General features: G+C 41.0%; 1 protein-coding gene across 8 annotated transcripts in view; it reads right to left on the bottom strand.

The window, feature by feature from the left end:
- Window positions 1-22,717, bottom strand: part of Crag (DENN domain-containing protein Crag) — a 104,168-nt gene that overhangs the window by 64,083 nt on the left and 17,368 nt on the right. For all 8 annotated transcript variants that reach the window (XM_075680592.1, XM_075680590.1, XM_075680595.1 and 5 more), the window contains exons 8-20: window positions 21,317-21,561; window positions 19,470-19,536; window positions 19,348-19,403; window positions 19,110-19,254; window positions 15,134-15,227; window positions 14,428-14,509; window positions 13,205-13,247; window positions 11,916-12,077; window positions 11,699-11,840; window positions 11,254-11,441; window positions 5,242-5,466; window positions 4,137-4,177; window positions 1,463-1,607 (exon numbers count right to left, since the gene is read on the bottom strand). In XM_075680592.1, the coding sequence (XP_075536707.1) occupies window positions 1,463-1,607; window positions 4,137-4,177; window positions 5,242-5,466; window positions 11,254-11,441; window positions 11,699-11,840; window positions 11,916-12,077; window positions 13,205-13,247; window positions 14,428-14,509; window positions 15,134-15,227; window positions 19,110-19,254; window positions 19,348-19,403; window positions 19,470-19,536; window positions 21,317-21,561 (1,635 nt within the window). The remainder of the gene's footprint in view (window positions 1-1,462; window positions 1,608-4,136; window positions 4,178-5,241; window positions 5,467-11,253; window positions 11,442-11,698; window positions 11,841-11,915; window positions 12,078-13,204; window positions 13,248-14,427; window positions 14,510-15,133; window positions 15,228-19,109; window positions 19,255-19,347; window positions 19,404-19,469; window positions 19,537-21,316; window positions 21,562-22,717) is intronic.

Below are 22,717 nucleotides of genomic sequence, written 5' to 3'. Positions count from 1 at the left end.
CTCTCATTAAAAACGAAAACATCTACAGAAAGTAGCATCATGTGCTTTCCATAATTCTTTGGTTAATTTGTTACGAAATATTTTAAATGTTTTTAAATCCAGAGGTTCTAGAGTTTTGATAAATTTGGCATATAGTTTGTCACGCTTCATTTTTTTACAAAGAGCATTCGTTAACCACGGCTTTCTGAGACATTTTTATCTCCTATTGATTTTGTAAACAAAATGTTTTTCATACACGGCAACAAACCTGCTAAGAAATATATTGTAAACTGATTCAGCATGATGTTCCTGTAAAACATCGTCCCAGTTAATTTGCTTCAACTCTGTTTGAAAAGATGTTAGGGTATCCTTGGTTACTTTCCAGAAGGTTCCATTTGTGTCTCTGTGCGAGGTGCTAGCTATTCTAGTTTTGACAAACATGCAAATAAGCATATGGTCACTTATAGCACTAATCAAAACAGCACTTGTGATACACAAAGGAGAGTAATTCGTTGTAAACAAATCAAGCGTAGTTTCCATATTTTCTGTTATTCCAGTGCTGGAGTTATGCCTCAATCGACACAACCCTTCGTGAAATTGTTAGTAGGTATAACACCAATTAACACTTCGCTAAAGAAGAGAAGAGAGTGTTCCTGAGTTATTAGACCCATACATTAAAGACTGGGCCTGCGATATCTTGAAGTGGCACCTACCAACACAGTAGCTCATTACACATTACACAACCACACCTCGACTACTCGTTCTCTCTCAGTTCCCCCTCATTTATTAGTTATTTACTAAGTTGCTTCTGTGCTGGAAAGCCAGAAAATACTTTATTAAACAAAATTATCGAATTTCATGCCTCCTAAATGAGAAGCTTCAATATGTGCTGGAAACATGAGCCCAACTAAAATGACAAGATTTGTATTATCACCGAAAACACTACTTTTATTTCCTTACATAAATTGATCATACTGATTACACACAGCAGAACAGTACAGGCATGCATATTCCCATAAAGCTCCAGACTACATTAGTGTAACACACACATATCAACACACTGTTAAGGTCACACATGATACCTTAGGTGTGTATCACTACAATAATGATGTTCATCAAAATGGGCATCAAGCAAATGCAAAATGCACATTATCTTAAAATTTTAAGAGATATTATCTCCTAAGTGCTCACCTGAGCAAAAATGCCTGATAAGTTAATCACTTTAATAAAAAGTCAGCTAATTTATGTTGTTCTTCAAGCAATCTGCCTGCTGTCTTCTTTCCAGTTCCATTTTTTCACAGCACTAGATAAGATCCTTTATACTTTCACCATGTCACAGGCCCAATAGCAATAGAAAGGCGAGGAAAAGCTCAAAAGCATTACTGCACTTGAAACCAATGTGCTGCTACACAACACACACAACAAAGGGCAGTTATATCAGGAAGACAGGAAGCTGCGCTATAGACAATATATAGAAGCTAACCTCGTCAGGAGCTGGCAGCTTCAATTGCTGCATGCGCTGCAGCACTTCATCAGCCACACGTAGGGCCTTGGCTTTAGATGCAAAGGTCTTGGTGTAGGCTGGTATATGCATGAACCAAACACTATAGCTTGTGCCAGCAAGACACCTGGAAAAATTCAAATGGAACGAGGAAATGTACTAGACACAACAAATAAAACACAAAATGCTGAAAACGAGCTTAGCTAGCCAAACCAAAGTTAACAATACAGTAAGAACAAGTAAAGTACAGTAAAACCTTGTTAAACCATACCCGCTTAAACACTAGTTACGTCTTAAAAGTAGTAAAGTCAAATCCCCGACTCAGCAGCCATTGAACATAATGTGTTTTGTATCCGCATAAACCGTACCAGCTTCTGCGTATGTATCGGTTAACGCATAGTGTTTCCACTTCTTGCCGGGCAAACACGACGGTACATCGTCTCCATCAAGTCGCCCGGCAGAAAAACAAGCCTCAGAGGTCTGAACCATGGATCAGAACAATGGCCTCCAAGTGCCCTGTGCATTTGCACGTGAAGCCACATCAACATCAACATCACTTCGGTGCCGTGCCAGGGAGCGTTGTGGCGTCATGCAAACAAGGCCTCGCGTCATGCTGAAGCTCGGATAAAAAAGACGCCGGATGCTCAGCATAGAAGAAAAATTATACATAGTTCAGCTATTGAATGTGACACAAAGAAGTCGGCACTGGCATGCAACAGGGATCTACTGTTGACTATGGCATGTGGCATTTGGAATGGGAAGCAGTTTTTCGGCAGCGCTGCTGCGGCTTTTGCTAGACTTTTCGCCATCATTGCCCCTGTTGTTACCGAAGTGTTCACTAGCGACAGTGACGAAAACGACACGGAAAGTGACAGCACGGGCGATTCAGGCCCGACAGTGGCAGAACCTGCGCATTACGTCAGCCTCATGAATGTAATCGTCGCGACGAGAACAGCACCCCGCAATGAAAAAGGCGCCCCGTGACACCTGCAGCGCTACCATGCCCGTGCACGGAGAATATACAGCACCAAAGAGGAATCTGCAATGCGAGTGTTTGCGGAGAAGAGGGGGCTGACTGAAAGGCTGGCTCGCAGCTTCAGTAAGTTTGAGGCCGCGGTCGTCGCGGTTAGGCCACCAAGGCATCAAACGAAAATAACACTTTTGTTGCGCGAAGTAAATAAATACTGCATGTTTTTTTCCCATTTCATAGCACTCTCTCGGAGTTCCTTTTTGACAGGTAAGTGGGCAATCTCATGCTATTTCGGTTAAGCAGTACTACCGTTTAGTACGTACTTTTTCAGAGCTCCAGCCAACTACGGTTTAACGAGGTTTCACTGTATAAGGAAAATATATTTTGCATAAGAATTATAGCTATAAGAGCATTATTATCAACAAACTACTGCGCAAATTATTTCGCATGAAGTTTGGCCAATGTTTGTGCGAGGATGCTGAGCCGATGCCAGGTGGCGTAGACTTGCATGCCCAGAAAATGGGTGAAAAGGCCAATAGAAAGAATATTTTCTGGTTTCGCTTTTCTTTCCTTCTTTCTACAAGTTTCTTTTATAATTTGGAGGTCAGATCCTGGCTTCATCGTCCCTTAGATCGCCCAATACAAAACGAAAGACCACAGCAATCATTTTTATCATGACAGTGAGCAACCATGAAGAGAGTGGGTGGAACACATGGAAAGTCAGAGGTGTATACACAGAATGGTGGACATTGTGAGTGAAGTCGATTAACAAGGAGCTGGCCTCAAAACAATGCTTTCTTTACAAAGAGTCAAATATGGCATCAGTGTTTGCCACCTTTCATAAAAGAAACAAATAAAAAAAAATGTGCACTGAACTGATTTTCAGCAACCTGGTTTTAAATAAGTTCTGCAGCACTACTTTCAGTCAGTCTTTTGTTTCAATTATTTGTGGTGGTGCACTGTTTGTGAGTGTTATGTCAGAAAGGCTATGAATGAGCCTACATTCGAACCATCTTGAATCATTTAAGACGACTGTGATGCTGTAGCTTATGTCTCAGCTTTTCACCAGTGCTCTTAGGCATGTCAAACGCTGAATCATGTGCAGCAACAGCAATCTTGCCACGTGGAACCGGAAGCACTTACAAAGTGATGGGCACAGCCTCTGAGATCAGACAGTGTAGGCACAGGTTGGCCATACCATCATGTGTTTACGCCGCCATGCTGACAGACGCACTCAGCACAATTGTCATGAAAATTTCACGCATACTTGCCAGAGTAAGTTGTTGATACCTACCAAGCCACCTCTGGCTGCCGATGTGCTCCAAAGAAGTCCACATCATGCTTCCAAAGCAAGTGCTTTGTGGCATAGAAAAGTTCAATATATTCCTTGTCGCGCTCCCAAGTTGGTTCGTTATAAAGACTCTTAGCGCACATTAACTAAAAAAAATTTCAGAAGGAGTTCAGTATATCCATAAATTCTATATATCAGTGTTTGCTACAATGAGCTTCGAATGGGAAAAAGCGAGCCTCCTTTGTGAGCTTACATCGCCTCCGCTCTGTCAGGATGTGCACTGCTGCACCAATGAATATGAAAAGCCAAAAACACTATGCCCTGCTTAAAATGTGTAATGCATTCATATGCTTGAACCAGGAAAATCAAGAGATGACACGATAGTGCAAACTTACTTGGCCCAACTGACAGGACATTCAGCTTGTATCCGGGCAGCCTGCAAATATAGTTAAAAACATAATTTTTTGCTTAACGTCACTCCACTCCAAAATACAGCTAAAGTACCAACATATGAGCCCCAACATAGAAGCCTATCATATGATCAAATGTGTTAACCACTTATTGCCCACATCCAGCAATCTGTTACACATGATGAGCTTTATTTTTCTTGAGGTAAAGTGCAAAATAGCACGACAACAACAGAAGGGAACGAAGACACGATGTTGTTGTCGTCGTGCTATTTTGTGCTTTACTTCAAGTTATGCCAGTACCAACTAGCCCACCAGTCTGTTCTCCTTTATTTATTTCTTTATTTTGTAAGTCAATATTAACAATATCTTTATTTACAAGCAAAAAAAGAGCTCTTTGCTTCCCACACTGCTACAAATTGAATTCCATGTGTTTATCACTGACCTATCCTCAACATGCCATTCCATATTTTAAAGATCATAGTCTCCAAGTACCGAGTTCCAAGGCATCCAAATTGTCACATTTACAAGGAACAGTGCTTTCCCAAGTGATAAAAATTACAAAAACTGAGGGTAGAATCGGCACAGCTGCTGTGAAAGTAAGGTGCCAGCTCCCATTACATAACATATTCCTTCTACAACCAGTAAATTGTAGTCAGCCATCTGTAAGAAAAAGAAAAGTTGTATTGCTTATTAACACGAAAGAAAACATACTTGGCCAATTACATTAAACTTTCCTACATATGACCTCACTGGCTCTGCCTCATCCCACTGCTATGTCAATGTTTTTTATGGGAAGTGTGGTGCCCCTTCCATACTGGCCTTTGACTCAATGAAGGCAGCAGTGCTGTGCAGAGCATGACTTCTGAGGTCACTGGCACAGTTGCATTAGGAGCCAGATTTGTCGTAAACTGGTATCTTAATTATAGAAGAATGCTGCAATCCCTTCAGTCGGTGGTGCACAAACAGGGGGGGGGTTGTCTAGGAGTTGTAACCCTCAGACCCCTGTGATCAGCTGCCACACCAAACATCACACCAAACATCGCACCACTTAGTATTGTAGGATTATGCTTTACACGGCAGCCAAACTCACTCGTAGGGCAGATTTGACCTCCTGCTTTGTACGCCGAGCAACAGGACTCGCCGACGGTTGGAACTCTGGCACCACTCGCAGCAGTGACATGGCGGGCTGCCGGTGAAACAGGGCCGGGTTAAGAGCCCCAAACACACCGGGGCTCCCGTTCAGGCCTTCCACTAGTGGTGGTTCGGGTGCTGAGATGAACACTGTGTGCTCATGGCTCTGCATAGATCCTGCCACCTGAATACAGGCAGGAAAAGAAAATTGAGTCAATGTGAAAGGGGGACATCAAAAGCAATTACATTTTTCATCATCTTACCTAACCGTAACTATTTAACGTCCCCTGGGAGTTCTATGTCTAGACGAACTCGTGAGCATTACTTGGAATTAGGTGTGTGCGAATACAGAATAGTAGATTGCTAATGAAATATTGAATCAAATCAAGAAAGAAAAAAGCCAAATACCAAACTGAATATCAAATACCAGAAAATTTATCACAAAGCTTAATGCTTGCAAATCCTGGACAAGAAAACATGGTGCTGCACATGCTCTGGAATCTCCTAGCATTGCATAACAAGAATGTAGCAAACTAGCAGTAACTTAGGCACACAGAAATCAATATATACATAAAGTATGGCATACACTTACTAAAGGGAACTCAAAATTAGTATGCTAGCACTTATTACAGCACAGTTCTAGTATATGAAGGTCTGGAAAATATTTTTTTATTAATGGAATGTCGAACAGAATCAAGTGCTATTTTCCCTCTCAAGCGTAAGAATTAGTGACACACACACACACACACACACACACACACACACACACACACACACACACACACACACACACACACACACACACACACACACACACACACACACACACACACACACACACACACACACACACACACACACACACACACACACACACACACACACACACACACACACACACACACACACACACACACACACACACACACACACACACACACACACACACACACACACACACACACACACACACACACACACACACACACACACACACACACACACACACACACACACACACACACACACACACACACACACACACACACACACACACACACACACACACACACACACACACACACACACACACACACACACACACACACACACACACACACACACACACACACACACACACACACACACACACACACACACACACACACACACACACACACACACACACACACACACACACACACACACACACACACACACACACACACACACACACACACACACACACACACACACACACACACACACACATTTATTTGGTGCCTGCACCACCGATAGGCATTACAGCAAGGGGGAGACACTTTCATATTTGCAATTTACAAGAAATCAAGCACTTAACACGTGAAAAAGGAGTCATTTGAAACAACATTAACAACATATGGCAACAAAGCATTCCATTCACGAACTGTTCTCACAAAAAATGAATAGCGGAGTACATTGCCCTTAAAAGAAAGTTCGTAAAGTTTTAAATCGTGATCTATTCGCTTCAAGACATAGAATGGTGGCTTCAGATATTTTGTTTTTTCTATACTAGTTTGAGAATAATATATATTGTGGAGAAATTTTAATCTCATATTTTTTCTTCAAGATTTAAGGTCTGGCCACTGAAGATTGCTTTTGCTCTCTGACATACTAAGTGACCTGTCGTAATTTCCAAGGACGAAACGGACTGCTCTATTCTGCATTTTTTTCAGTTTATCAACAAGATCTTGAGCGTATGGATCCCAGCAGACAGACGCATATTCAAGTGCCATGCGGACGTGAGTAAAATATAAAAGTGCCTTGAGATGTTTGGGAAAATGGCTGCTTTCTTCACTATGTAATTGGTGTAATTGGCGTGCTTTGACCACCTCAGGTCGGCAGTAAAGTAGACGCCTACGTGCTTAAAATTCTGCGCCTTGCTCACAGACACGTGGTTGATAGCGTATGTGTAAGACGGGAAAGAGCGCTTCCTCGAAAAGGTGATGTGTACACATCTCTTAGCAGTCAAAGTTATGTCCCAATTAGCACACCACACGAATATCTTATCTAAGTCATCTTGTAGGCTATGCATGTCAAGTGAACTATCATAACTCTGTAAATCCCACAGTTGTCTGCGAACATTCTGAACAAGGACGTAACACCATCATTAATATCATTTATATATAACAAAAAAAGAAGCGGCCGGACAGAACCCTGGGGGACACCAGAAGTGACAGGACCATAGTTCGATGAGCGACCACCAACAACTACATACTGCTGTTGCAGGGACAGGTACTCAGAAATCCATAAGATGGCCCTTTCATTCAAATTGTAGCTGCCTAATATAGAAACAAGATTATGTGCAAACAACATCAAATTTCTTCTGGAAATCCAGAAATATAAAATCAATAACCTTGCGTTTATCAATGGCTACTGCTAGGTCATAAGTAAACTCGACGAACTGTGTAGAACAGGTCAGACCTTGACGAAATTCGTGCTTTGTGGGGTTAAGTAAAGTATGTTTAACAAGATGAGACATGATGCAACTGTAGCTTACATGCTCCATTGTCTTGCAAGCTATGCTTGTTAGAGACACTGGCCTATAATTTTCTACCAAATTTCTTGGCCTGTTTTTATGGATGGGCACGATGCGAGCCAATTTCCAGTCTGTTAGCAGAGTCCCTTCTTGCAAACTCATTTCAAATAAACGGCTAAAGTACAATGACAATATATCAGAACAGTTTTTAACAACTGTAGCAGGTAATTCGTCTGGGCCGCTTGCAACTGTCGGCTTCGCATTGTGCAATAACTTTCGAATACCTGTTGTACTAAACAAAACTTCTGGCTTCGGATCAGCATCAAGTGATGGCATCTGTAGAACTCGATATTGCGATGAATGAAATGCCGACAAGAAATTTGTACTAAAGGTTTCAGCCTTACATGCATCATCATCAATCAATCTATCACCACTTTTTTTCGTTAGTACAGAACAATCATCTTTGCCATGACTGCGAACAAATTTCCAGAACAGTTTTGAATTTTGAACCAACCTGTTTCCAAGTGTAGAAAAATAAGAATGATGCGCTATTTCTGCTAATAATTTAAAGTCAAGCTTCAGTCTTTTTAACTGAGCCAGATACCCAGGACAACGCTTTCTCCTAATTTCTGATAGACGCGTTTTATTCTTTTGCTCAGAGCACGCAAGTGGCTGTTGAACCATGGTTTATCTTTAGGTCTTCTAGAAGATAAAGTCCGTACAGGGATAAACATGTCTTGAAGTTGCAGAAGTTTTTCTTTCAAAATGGTCCATAACTGCTCAGTACTAAGTTCATCAGCCAGAGCATCGAAAACTGGAAAATAGGATTCCAATTTTATGTTAATGCTATCATAATTGCCTTTACTTTATCTTGTACTAAATACCAATAAGGTACTCAGTTTAATAGCAGACTTGTGTTTTACAGCAATCTTTTATTGCATAGAAAGTTCTGCTTTCCAGCTTTCCTCCAGAATACCGAAGGGTTTTCCCATCTTTACAGCGAGTTATCATAAGGCCAATTTGTACAACAGATTAAAGTGCAGACCACGCTTCATGTGACTCAATCACCACTCTGCGTGTAGCAATAATTGGTGCTGTGCACGGTCGATCACAGTCTGCACCAACGGTAACAAGCAAGTTCCTACTCATTGTGACGTTCAGGGTCATTTGCCACCTGTAAAAGGTTCTGAAATTGGAAGAACCATGGCTAATTCGCACAAGATACTTCCCTCCTTGTCAATCCACCGTCCACGCAAATGTATGCGGCCGGGTAGTCAGTGCACTAGTCACATGACACTTTCGCGCCTGCCATGTAAATCCAAAGCTAGTCTTGCTGCCCAAAGTAGTTGCCCAAAGCTACAAAAAGAGCAATGTGTGTCTACAAACGGCATCAGGAACTGTACAGTCTGTCGCAAAGATGATGGCCACAAACAACTTTGCTGACATCCCATACACTCGCTTTAGTTTGCAAGGCGATATTTGACGGTCTTTTGAGTGTTGCGCTGCCGCTGCTAAGAGATCTGCATCGATTCGGCACCAAACTGTAGGTTTAGTCGCCGACACTCGACGAAGCAGCACCGATGAGGTTTAATGGCCTTGACAGTGTGACCGTGACGAAAATTCGCCATTGGCCAATGTGGTGACATGGTGCGAGCACTCACAGAATGCTTGCCACTAATATGTTCGTACCGGTGGCTCATTAGTGACTGGTCCCAAGATCAAGAGTATGGGTTAGACTGACAGCTATTGAAGCAATGTTAAGTTCTCATCTCCGTGTATCCAACACAATCTGTGTGCCTTCCAACTGCTAATCGGCCTGATCTTCAAGCATGCTTTCGCACTTTCCAAATTATGCACTGCTTTTGTTGTCATTCCTTCTGACTGACTTGCGATATCATTTCTATTGGTCCTGTCACCAGAATGAACCTTGCACTGACAAAAAGCAGCCTCGGTCGACAGAGTACCATTTTGAAAATAAGGCGCTGTGTGTACGCATGCAGTAGGGCAGAAGCACTCCCAGAAACAAAGTCCACAACCGTGTCAGCTGAGGTGGCGCGTCCCTGGCATACTCAGTGCTCCTTTTGCACTGAAAACAACGAAGTGAGGCAATCGCTTGTGCGGCATTGAGCTCGAGAGGCTTCACAGCAGACATCACGTTTGTTATGCAAGTCTCTACACCAAATATACCAAATACCACATTTTGCACGTATACCCCACACGAAACATTTTTTTATTTAACACTAAAGCCAGGTTTGAGTTACATGGAAATTTTGCCTTGAAGTGTGACTTCACGGCAGTGTAGATTCTGCCTTGACATGTTTTTCAAGGCAAAGTTCCCCATCAACTAACATTTTGTTATCTCTAAGGGAACTCCACCATCTCCCCAACCCTGTGTGTTTAAGCTCCTTTCTCAACTCTTTCATGGTCGCTCAGTCTCTTCTTTTCGGGTTGATATTTTACGTTTAGCAGTTGTGAATAGTGCATGCGGCACTGGCAAACAAGAACTCCAATAACTTTGAGCTGCGCTTGACGGCAGTCCTTTAGAGCCCAGCAGAAGCTGAACATAATCAGCGTCACAAAAGAGGTAGGGAACAGAGTCCGACGACACGATGTGGACGAGTCATGCATCTCTGTATGGAGATTGTTTTTACAAAGATTTGAGCGTCGTTGTGTGTAGTTATTTCTGTGGGTCATATGCGGAGATTTATTTTATTTTTTTCTTTCCGGGCAGTTGTAATTGGAGATGCGGATTATATGCAGCAGGTTATATGTGAAAAAATACAGTATTTGAAAAATCAAATATTAGAACAGAGCTCACAATACTAATACTTTCACATACAATTCTCCCCTTGAAACATTAACAGCTGGTACTCGCTCGATTAGTTTCCAGAAGCATCTGTTCGACAATTCCACAATGCCTTTATGCATTATTTCCATAATCTTTCCAAGCCTTAAGTCTTCCCGCGCTGTACCTTGTGTCCATGTGCTGCTCCTACCCTAACTTCATCTAATATTGTATAAAGCTCATCTAGTAGTATTGCAGTTTAAGCATCGCAGTATGAAAAACTGTTAACTGAAACAGCAATGCCTTTCCCAGCAAATTTAGAGTCTGCGTATTTTGAGAAAGTGGTGCTAGGCATGGGAAGTTTCTAGCAAAAGATCCTGCTTTGAGCACTGACAACTTCAATTCTGCAATTAGAACATGCTCCACTAGGTTTTTAATTGAAATGTTAATAAGTTAAATTTCAATAATAACCATATCAGCAGTTATAGCACAAATTATGATATCTTGGTCAGCAGAAATGAACATTTAATCTCGAATTAATTATTTCTTCTTAAATAATCGTTGCTGAAACACACAGTAATGTTTGTAACAAGATCCCATGTTGGTTCAACAAAGCTACAAAGCCTGAAAACAGTGGCTACAAACACAATATGTTCATAAATACACACCTCCAAAAGCAGATGCTCTGCAGATTCACCGGCAGCGTCCACCCTTTCTGTACATTCGTCAAAGAAAGCCAAGCTGACATCTTTGTCCGAGACAAATGAGCGCTCTTCGATGAAACGGGTGAACATCTGAGTGTGCATCATCAATTGATAAAAGCGATGGTACGTTCGATCTCGGCTTTTCAGGAAGCCTGCAATGGTTAAAGCAGGTAAATTAGTACACCATTTATGATAAAGGCCAGCTTTAACAACCCTAGCATACAGCTCAAATTCAGAACACTAATGTCATACATAATACATACTAAAACTACATTTAAATACTGCTGCTGATAAACAGAACACCAATGCCCATGACAGACAGCACGTAGACATATGTAGAACACGGGTATTACGAGCTCGCCTGTAATATTTTGATAAATTGCTGAGCATCATTAATTAACCAGCTTACCATTGATGTCGAAGAGTGAATTTGGGTCAGTAACCCCAGGCTTTGGAGCTGTGGTGATGGGCCTCAAGTAGGAACCAAAATCTTTCAGAATGGCTGCCATAAACCGTAAGAATGCTTCCTGAATGTCCAACTCCAATCGACGCTGCAGACAGATACAGTAACCATTAGTGCATCACAAAACTAAATAAATCCCTAAGCAAGGTTGTGCACACCATACCTCCTTCCTGTGAAGCCCAATTTCTCGGTCAATAGGCCCCAAGGCGCCCCCAGCAGAAGTGTTCTGTGCAGCTGCAGCTGCGATGCTGGCAACATTGTTTTCATAGAGGCAGACCTTCTCATATAAGGACTGCAGGTTTCCACGCAATGTTTTTGTTGCTTTCTGCACAAGACACAAACAAGACTTTTTTTTTTCCTGAAGCACCAAAGGTGAACTTTATGTAAAAAAAAGGGGGGGGGGGGGAGGGTACGTCTATGCCATGACAGTGTGTATGAAAATGAATAGTTTAACAAATCGGCAATAGTGAAGGTACTGAGTGCATTTCCACCTCATCTGCATTATGCAATGCAACAAATGAACCTGGTAGTCATTTCCACAACCTATTGTACACTTGCAGTCAGAAGATTTTAGAAGGTTTGTTTGCAGATGGACTTAAAAAGATGATCCTAACTCTGCAACATGTCAAGATATGTGATGGGCAGGTTTACATACTAACTTGCATGGACCATTTTTATCCCCACACCAAAAATATATATATGAAAACTAACCAGCACTGCATCTTATTTCATGCTGTTTGAAACAATGCCAAAAGCAGCCAAGCCTGACCAGCATTGATTTTATTCATATGTCACACATCAGTGCACACACCAACAGCCAGGTTACACAAATGAACCATTAAGCTACTTATTTCTCCAACAACAAAGAAGCTGCATACATATTTACATATACATAACCATACATATACATACATATACATAAGCCAAGATAGAGGGATACAAACATAAAGGCAAGCTATTGCGAATCATAATATGTAGAACAAGCAAGAGAAAGGAATGTCATGCACTGCAGCAACATTCATGGCTAATAATAAACTCAATGCTCATGCGTGTGATACTGCCATTCTTCTGACCATCACCGACTGCAAGTAAAATAGCTGTTCCTGTGGTGCGCGGCCCAGAGCAAGAATTACCAATAAGTGCACACAGCGGCGTAAGCAATTCAATGGAGAAAAGTAAAATATAGGCAAATGAGAAGATCAAGTTTTGCATGATAAATGCCTCACTTGTTTCACTTTCCCAGTAAAAAGATGCATAACAGTGTCTTGCATACAAGTTAATGAATGCCCACAGTAGCCTTGCAAAGCGAGTAAAGAGCCACAGTCACTCAGACAGTGTTACATCAAGACTGGTGAATAAATTACCAAGCGAGTGCAGCTGGTGAACATAGAACTTTTTATCATGAAAACAAACCTGAAAAGTGAAGCAAGAGAGGATGAGTCAACTACATACCTTGGGAAGGAGCTTTAAGGTGAGAAAACTTTTCTCTTCATTTCTGGAGAAGGGAGACAACAGCAAATGTCTGTCAAATTTTGAGCGCATCACAAGGTTGATTGATTTACTGATGGGTTTAACATTCCAAAGCAAAACCTACAGCACGACACATGCCATAGATGAAGGCTCCTGAGGAATTTGCACTGCCTTGGGCTCTTTATAACATCTAAGTGCTCAAGCATCTTTGCCTTCTGCCACCATATAAACGCAGCTGCCATGGCCAGGAATCAAACCTGTCGCCTCACGCTCCACTGCGAAACGTCATAGCCATTGAGATAGGATACTGCACAGATAGGATGTACTAAAAATTTTCAGTTAATGAATGAAACAAGCTTTTTTCCATTGCTGCTAAAATAACAAAGTAAGCTTTTTACACAAGTGTTCAGTGTTGGCACGTGGCCCAAGAAATTTAATTGTCTGTAGTAGCACTGCACCTTTTCAGTCTAGCAACACAATGGCACGGCATGTCCTGTCCAGTCTCTCCTTTTGTTACAGGTACACTAAGGGAAAACGCTGTTGGGTTACGCTGACAGCTATGTCATTACCAAGCTTTTGCCAATGACAAAAGTTTGACAAGCCAGCAAATGATGCACAAGCCACGAACAGTGCTTGTGAAACATGTCGGCCACCTTTGGTTTCCCAATGCATCATAATTTTTGGAGATGACTTGCTGAGGTTTAAAGACTGACCTAAACTGCTTTAAAATATAGTGCGATAATTCCATGTGAGATATTTTGCAGGCTTTACCCAAGAAAGCAAAAGACATGAAAGTAAGCTTGTGCGAGAGATTAATTTTAATGGCTTTGCATTATTACAAGTTGCACGTTTTGAGACATATAAACTTTGTGCATCTTGCAGTGTTTTAAGGCACATTGCCAATCTTGAAGAATACTTGCGATGGGAAAATGTAAAAAGCAGCACTTTCAGTGGTGCCCTGTTGTGCCCTCAATACTGTACCGAGAACACTGCAGAATTTGAAATGCCATCACAGTTCATGAACAAGAGAAATTAGGAAAAGAAGTTGGGCTTCAAGTGCTACTTTCTCTGGCCAGTGTGTAGTTTTTTCACATTGTACAAACACTGAGCAGGTTCAAAATGGGCTGATCTGCCATCCTGACCCGATTTCTCTTTTATGTGTTCTCATACAAATAAAAAAAGAAAAGGCCAAAATGAACACTCACATGAAAATGGTGTTGGTGTCGAGATCAATGCAGGCCACTTCTTGTGGGGGCTCATACATGTCAAAGTACCTTGAATCCACGCCTGCAAGGAAACAAGCTTGCATGAGCAAATTTGGCACTGAGGACATATTTTTGATCAACCACTTACACATACCATCAATGTTCACAGAAAACAGTAACCTCCAAAGTGATGTGATTATCATTCACTGACATCACACCTTTGCTGCACATTACATCAGCCTACATAACATGTCAGTAAAGCTAACAGCAAGCAAACATGCCTGCCTGCAGTTAAGTCTCATTTTCTTTCACTAGCATATGCTATGTGTGTGCACTGTAAGTGAAACCCTTGAAATGCTGATCTAAAGCAAGGTCAGCCCTCTGTTTTTAGCCATAACTTACTTAAAAAGAAAACTTTGAAGAAAACAATCGGGTCTTCTCGAGAGGAAAAAAGAAATTATGGAAACCTAGACTATGTCTGTGGCTAAATAAATGACAAAACCTTGGCATGTTGAGTCTTCCAGCATAAGGCATGACAAAGCTCACAGAGCACAAACAAGTGCAATTACCACTGTGTTTGTTAAAACAGTACACTACTTCAACTAGTCTTCAAAAAACTTCAAAAGGTTCAAAGCTGAAGACTCCTGCTGTGAGTTTTAAGCTTTAAGACAATTCTGTGTTGCGTTCTTGATTTGAGCAAACTCACCAACAATGAAAGGCAATGGAGCACTAAGCACATCAGAAAGGCCCAACGGACACAGTGGGATGTAAGGGCATTGCCAATGGAATGGGAACATCAACTGCAAGGAGGGAAGAATTGGGTTAGCACTATTTTATCACCAACTTTAGTATGGAACATGAAAGAACACTAAAAGTGAATCGCAAGCATATTCAGTGATGCATACTGAGCCTAATAGCCTAATTTCTTTCAAAAGGAAGAGAAGGAGACCAAGGATGTCAGCCTTGCAATTTGACCTGGGAACAATCAGGGTGACATAACAGGACAAAAATACCTTAAAAATGCTAAGACATACACACATAAAGAAAACAGGTTACAAAAACTATTCGGCTTCAGCAACTTTGGGGCTGAGAGCAACTTTTCTGAGAGTGAACAGCCAACTCAAAAAGACTGTGTTGTGATGCAGTCGGATTGTTGTGATATTTTTTTCTACTGCCATTTTTCATCGGAAATAATGCCTATAGCAATAAACTGTTTATAAATAGAAAAAATGCAACTCGTTATCACTCTCAAGCAACTAAGAACATTCTCTATTCTTTAGGTTCTAGTTTCCAACAAAGTAGCAAAGGTATATGATATTTACTCAACACTTTTATGTAGTATTAATAGATCAAAACATGTGTGGAAAAGGCATCAACACATTGTACAACTTTTACAAACTTTGAAGGTACTAAATTATGCTGCCATAAAAAGAAAAAGAAGAACAGAGAAAATAAGACAAGAGAGAGAGAGAGAAATGACACTTTGAAGCTGTTGGTTGCCAGAATTGTAAATGACATTCATTATCGTAAATGACATTGACATAAATTTAGAATCTATCTCTATGAAGCATCTTCACAGTAAATATTTAGTCGAATCTTGATAACTTGAACTTAAAAGGGTCCTGAACCACACCTCGGGATTGCTGAAATAACCTAGTCTATGAGTACCATGCACTGCTGTGAACATCTCCGCCAAGTTTTGCTGTCAGACGCGGCGCATTGAGCTTGCAAGCAGAGCACGAAGTCACCTTTCTCACAAACGCTCTCTTTTCAACAGAAGCCTGCACCTCAGTCTCTTCTGGATGCTTTATTTCGTAATAAAGTGGATTCCCATATGCGGTTGCTATAGGCAGCTGCAGTCTGCTACATAGTGTAGATGGCGCGGCCACCACATGGTGCCTTGACGCATCCACTGGCTAAGTGCAGTGTGGCTCACTGAGGACAACTGCGTTTGGCTTATGTTAAGCACATCGCAGGCACCAAAATCGGAAGTAGTGCCGTCTATATTACTATCTAAAATGAAATTTGAGCTGTGCGCCACAGCAACGTTTAGAAGGCGAAGCATTGTGGGCATGCCCTGCTTCACGTAGCCTTTGCAGTGCAAGGCATTGAAGAAGGAGTGGAAGCACAGTGAAGGCCATGTTTGATGGCCAATAACTCTGCCGCTTCTGCTGAATGCATTGAAGTACTTTATGTGGCAAAGTATTTCTGAAATAGCCTATTTTAACTTCAAATGCATTTCTGCTCTTCAAAGAGTGGTTCAGGGCCCTTTACAAAGATATTATGGAATGAAACGAAGTTCGAATTAAAGGAAGCTCACTGAATGGAGAGTTTATGTGCATCAATGCACAAGACGGTGCATGTTCAAGTAGCTAACACATGAGTTGCAAGTTACGAAAGTGTGGCTTCATGCCAGAAGATGATCTTTACTGCTGTGAAGCAGCCACATGAAGGCAAAATACACATATAACTATTGTTAAATTGTTTGAATCTTTGATTTGGGCTATATAGGCGAAAATACAGTTGCAACAGGAGACAGCAGCAGCAGCCGTCATGCGGCCGCACTGCCAAGAGCGTGTTCAGTGGCACGGTATGTTTGAATCAACTGTCACAAGTGCTTAGCATTTGAATTATCAGGCGTTCTCATACATTTAAATAGACATAATTTTGACAGGACCACAGCATCTGTTCAAATAAGCCAGAAGTTCAAATTAAATGGGTGCGAATTAACACAATCTCACATAACCTTTATCAACATATCTGTTCATAGTAGTTATGTGTATTCTTCATATGTTGTGACCTTATAGTACTTCTGCAGCCCACTGAATTTTTTTCTCACTTATTGATGTATATGAAGTGTGAACTACATACTTGTATAAATAGATCATAGTACAGTAACTATTATTGTTTATATACATTTATTATGTATGCCTAGTTATGTACACATTACACTTATCTTTACTTGAATGCTTGAGGTATGTGATTCTCCGTTGTAATTACTGTCTTTTTATTGCCATTGTTGTAATTTGCTCTTTTGCACATTCTGTCATCTTGCTACCTGTTCTTTTTTTTTATCGTGTTACTACGCTTATTTACTAGTACGCTTATAAGCTTGCTACTACTGTATGCCATGATTCCGAGACACAAACCCAGTCAAGCCTTCTCAGGCTTTTTGTTTGTGCCCCACACACCAGAAAGATGTTGACTAAAGATTTATTTATTTATTTATTTATTTATTTATTTATTTATTTATTTATTTATTGAATGATTGGTTGATTGATTGATTGATTGAAATGTGTGTTCTATACATAATGAACAAGCCTCAATGAATGTTCCCTCTTGAGTGTATAGCAGCGTGCCTGTTCCGTGCATTTCAGACTGCCATGCAGCAGGCAGCTGCCCTCACACCACACAAAACGAGGCACCTGCATGCCCCAAAACACCTGCACATGTATGCAGCCCAATGCCTGTGCAGGGCCCTAACACCATGCCCCCAGTCGCAGCCTCATTTCTAATGCTGAATGAACATGTAACCACATGTCATTCTTGCACTTTTTGTCAGTGTTCGTTCTCAGTTGATTATTTATTTATTTATTTATTTATTTATTTATTTATTTATTTATTTATTGGATACTCTCAATCCCATTCTCGGTCTCATTACAGGGAGGGTAATGTTCAAATATCACTAATATATAGTACACTGTAACACACACAAATTCACTGATACACAATGGGCAATCAACAGAGGAAGAATCAGCAAGCAACAACAAATGATCAATACAATGGAAAAGCAACTAAGGAAAACATATTTAGCAAAACTCTGAATACACAGTTTCCAAAATGCACATATCAAGTGCATGTTCAAAAGTGGCAGCATGTTCATTGCTGACAACAGCACCAGGCAAACTATTTCACATTTCTATTGCATTAGGGAAAAAATATAAACAAAAAGCATCTGTGCACGTGGAGTAAGGCTGAATAGCTCTGCTGTGGTTTATACGGGCACATCTCCTTCCTGGAGGTTGCAAAACCACAATTCCTTGTTTACTGTTGTGTGTCATTTTACAATATTAAAAAGAAATTTAGCCAATGCTTACGTCTGCACTCATCCAGTGATTCTAGATTACAAGATTTTAATGTGATCCTCCCTACCACCATGTTATCGCTTTCCACAAGACATGCCTACAGTATCTGAAATTTCTCTCACATTGTCGCTGATTCTGTACCAAAGGGGGCATGTCTGATCAGATTGCCCACACGTCGCAATCACTCTAATGTATGGTGAGACATGTATCAAGGGCAAACACACTTGACATATAGGATTAAATTTGATGGCCGATGACTGTGCTCACCATTATCATTGTGCTTTGAATACTTCCAGTCTTTCTGGGTGTATGTTTGCCCAATAACAAGTTAGGCTCATAGCTCACAGTTTTGATGTCTGGTTCTTAGCTAACACTACAATGTGACAAACTAAAGGGAAAAGTTTGAATGCATTCTAACATCCCTTTATTCAACACATGCATGGCCACTGGTCCTTGACTCACATCACCTTGTCCTCTTTTCATTCAAACAGCTCATCACCCATCTCTGTATTTGAACTGACTTGGAATAACCACAGTCATGCCATTGAGCAAAGGGACAAATTGCATGCAGAGAACAGTACACCATGAGGTGCTTACCGCCACCAAAGCTTCTGACACACTGGTAAGCACATCAGGCCGCAAGGAGTGGAACAGCATCTTCTGTTCAGTCAACGCCAGAAGTAGAACACATAAACAGTTGTCAGGTGCCAGTGTCTTTAGAAACTCCTTGAAGGATGCACCACTGAAAAACAGAGTGATGCATAACATTTGGTGTCGATGCAGCACTGTTAACAAGGCGAAACTTCTGAGCAAGAGAAACAGCAAGCAGCTCTACCTGAGTGGGAGTGGTGTGTCTTCCAGCTGAGACAGTGAAATATGATCGTCTTCCAGCTGAGGACAAATAAGAGCTATAAATCATCATGTTAACAGAGGTCGGACTGTACTGATATCCCTCACCTGTATCCATATCCTTGGTCGCTGGACAGAAGGGAATGGGATGTCCAACATGAAGTGGGAGATGTACCTGTGGTAAAACAGAAGTGAACTTAAAAGAGTACCACTTTTTTATAAGATTCTGGCAACAGTTACAGTGGAACTTGGATATATCGAGCTCGAAGGGTATTGCGAAATAGTTCTATATATCAATAATTCGACATATAAAATAAGAATTTGATACAAAATTCTTCAGTGGGATTTTACAGCTGTTTGTTATACACAATAATTTGTTATATCAGGGTTCGATATACCCGGGTTCGACTGTATAAGCATGAAACACTTCTTTACTTCATTGTTCATCAGCATATGTTACCGTTCATGTTTTACGTATTTCCTCCTCTATTATGTCTGTAATACCAGTATGCATAAGTATTGACGCATTACTGTGGTTACAGCAAAGATCACAAAGATCAGAGCACCATGCATCCTTTAGGATAAGTGTGGCAGACAGTAGGCTGACCAAGAATTGCACATTGTCTCCGCTAATCTTTTTATGATACTGGAAGGACATGGAATACTCACAAACGTAGCGCACATTCTAATTGTTCTTGCTCATTTATCACCTTCTTTACTGTCCAACACTGGCAACGTGGTCTTCCTTAATTTGCTTTCCTTTATTTTGCTTTTTCATCACTTGCAATTCTCATTTTACAGCACAAAAAATGCTGCTAGCACTATGCTGTGGAAGTGAACCATGTACCATTGGGTGCGAAACACTGGTGCACAGGGTCACAACATAGCTGCACAAAGTCGTGTGATGCATGCCCTGCCCAATGTCTGCTACCCCTGTGCACCATTTTCTCAGCTAAATATCTGCCACAGCTAGTGAAGCAGCAGCAGCTTTTTTTTTTTTAATGCCATTAGGTTAGTTGATCACATTGCTGGTTTCTGAAGAGTCTTAATGGATTTCCCTCACTTTCACTGAGTTCTTATTGAAATTCATTACTTGCAAATTGGAATGGCTTAAGCTGAACTGAAACTGAATGAATGACAAAGACGGGACGCAGCACTGTGTCTCGTTTTTTTTTTCTTTTTATTTCGTCCATGTGCTTCTGTGCAAATAATGTCATAACAACTAGCCCACCAGTCTGTCCTATTGAGCTTCATGGCACCTCCTAGTTTGTATTATACTATTAGGTAATTAAAAACCTTTTTAATTAAGTTAGATAAAATTGTACGGTTTAATATTGCAAAACTGCACAGTGGGTTATGAGTAACACCTCAAAAGAGGGCTCCAGGTTAAATATGATCCCCTAGGGATTTTTAATGTGCACCAAGAGCATGGCATACAAGCTTTTTTTAATTCTGCCCCATCGGAATGCAGCCACCACAACCAGGATCAAACCTGTGACCTCTTGCTCAGCAGCATAGCACTATAGCGGATTATTTAAATTGTCTATCACACGACATCACCACTTGCTAATGTACCTTTCTTGAAACATTACACACAGCCTCTCTCATGATCATACAGTTTCCTTCCAGTTTTCATCCCTTGATTCCTTTCTCAGACTATCAGCTTAGTAATAATGTGAGCTAACATGGTCAAGAGCCTTTAAAAGCCAGTTCCAACAGAAATGCTTCTAAACACTTTGTACATCATAGGCAAAGAGTATAAATTTAAATACCAAGTTTTAATAGACCCAGATTTCATTTATTGCATGCATTTGAGTGTTTCACATTTATTATAATTTCACTAGTCTCATTGGACACAAAAACGGTAAGGAGCCCATCGTTGTTTTTAAAGAAAATCAGACCCCAAGATTTCACTTTCTGAACGTCACTTCACAGACAGCTTATAAAGAGCTCACCTTTCCACTGAAACACGGGGGTTCTTGACAAAGGACAGTCGGTAAAGGAAGCGTAGGAACTTTTCAAAGGTGCGGAAGAAGGGCCAGTGTGAAAGCAAGCAGATGGATTTATTAGCTGAGAAGACCTCCTCCTCAGTTGGCTGGGGCTGGCCTGACCTGTTACTGCTACTCAGCTGGGCTCTCTGAGCATCGGTCAGCTGCTCCTCAGGAAAGCGTTCATAGAAAGTGATGGATGCTCCGTACACCTGCACACACACGCATATACAAAGGGTATGTATATAGGCAATCATAGGTATGAAGCAGACAGTACCACAGATACAACAGAGCCTTCACAATCACAGCATTTTATGAAAAGTCCTGTAATTGGCAAAGTGGCAACCATAATGCCAAAATTAATCAGTTTACAGAAAATATTTACAGCTCCTTGTTGAATCGCCACAGCAAGTGCCTAGACATTTTGCCTTGACCTTGTTCTCAGTTGGCCACTTGACATCAATGCCTCACTGCACAAATAGATGTTCTTCAAGAAGCACCGACAAAGTTTTCTGTTTCTTTTTTTTTCTTTTTTCCTTAATAAACAGTAGTCAGCCCAGTAACTATGGTATGAAAACTCACTTCTTCAAGTAAGCAACAAATAATTATTTACATCATCTTTTACAACAGCCTCTTTAAAGCAAACAAAAGTGCACTGCTGGGTCTGGCATCAAGTCGACAGCGAGTGATATAGAGTAAATCAGACGCAGTGGTCACTTGCTATTACAAACCACTCAATGTGTCAGTGTACACCCATCAGCCTGGTGTAATAAATGCATGCCATGCCTTGACAGTGTTACCAAATGCCACGTACTTATGCTGAACCTTGTGCACTGCCAATGCAGACTTCCAGATCTGCCTAACTTGACAAAGTAAGAGGAAAGGGAAGGTGAGAGAGACACTTATTATTCCCTAGAGAAGCAACAGCTTAATATCATTTAATTTAGGTCTATACCATGTTAAAGGTGAAGAAATGGCAATGGAAGAGGGATGGAAGAAGTGCTTTGGTGGCACAGGAAATAGAGTAATTCCTCGTTATAACAAAGTCAGTGGGATGGTGAACAAAATTTGTTATAAGTGGTTTTCCAATATGTCACCATTTAAGCAAAGCTAAAATAGTCGAGATCTACTTGCATTACAACTGCGAGGAAGTCAAAATACAATGTATTCAGTGAAGCAAAACTTTATTCAGGAGCAAAAAAGGCAGTGAGCATTGGCTGTTTCCAAGCTCTTACCAGGTGCGAGCAGCCCCTGCTCTAATTTGACAAAGCACTGCATGAGGCCGGGGTCGCCGCCCATGCATTCAACCTAATTTCACAGCAGGCGTAGGTATCCCACATCTGCACCATAGTTGGCACTTCACATGGC

The sequence above is a fragment of the Dermacentor variabilis genome, chromosome 2, assembly GCF_050947875.1.
Source record: "Dermacentor variabilis isolate Ectoservices chromosome 2, ASM5094787v1, whole genome shotgun sequence".
NCBI classification, from domain to species: domain Eukaryota; kingdom Metazoa; phylum Arthropoda; class Arachnida; order Ixodida; family Ixodidae; genus Dermacentor; species Dermacentor variabilis.
The sequence above is the reverse complement of the archived record's forward strand: the minus strand, read 5'-3'. Positions and strand labels throughout refer to the sequence as shown.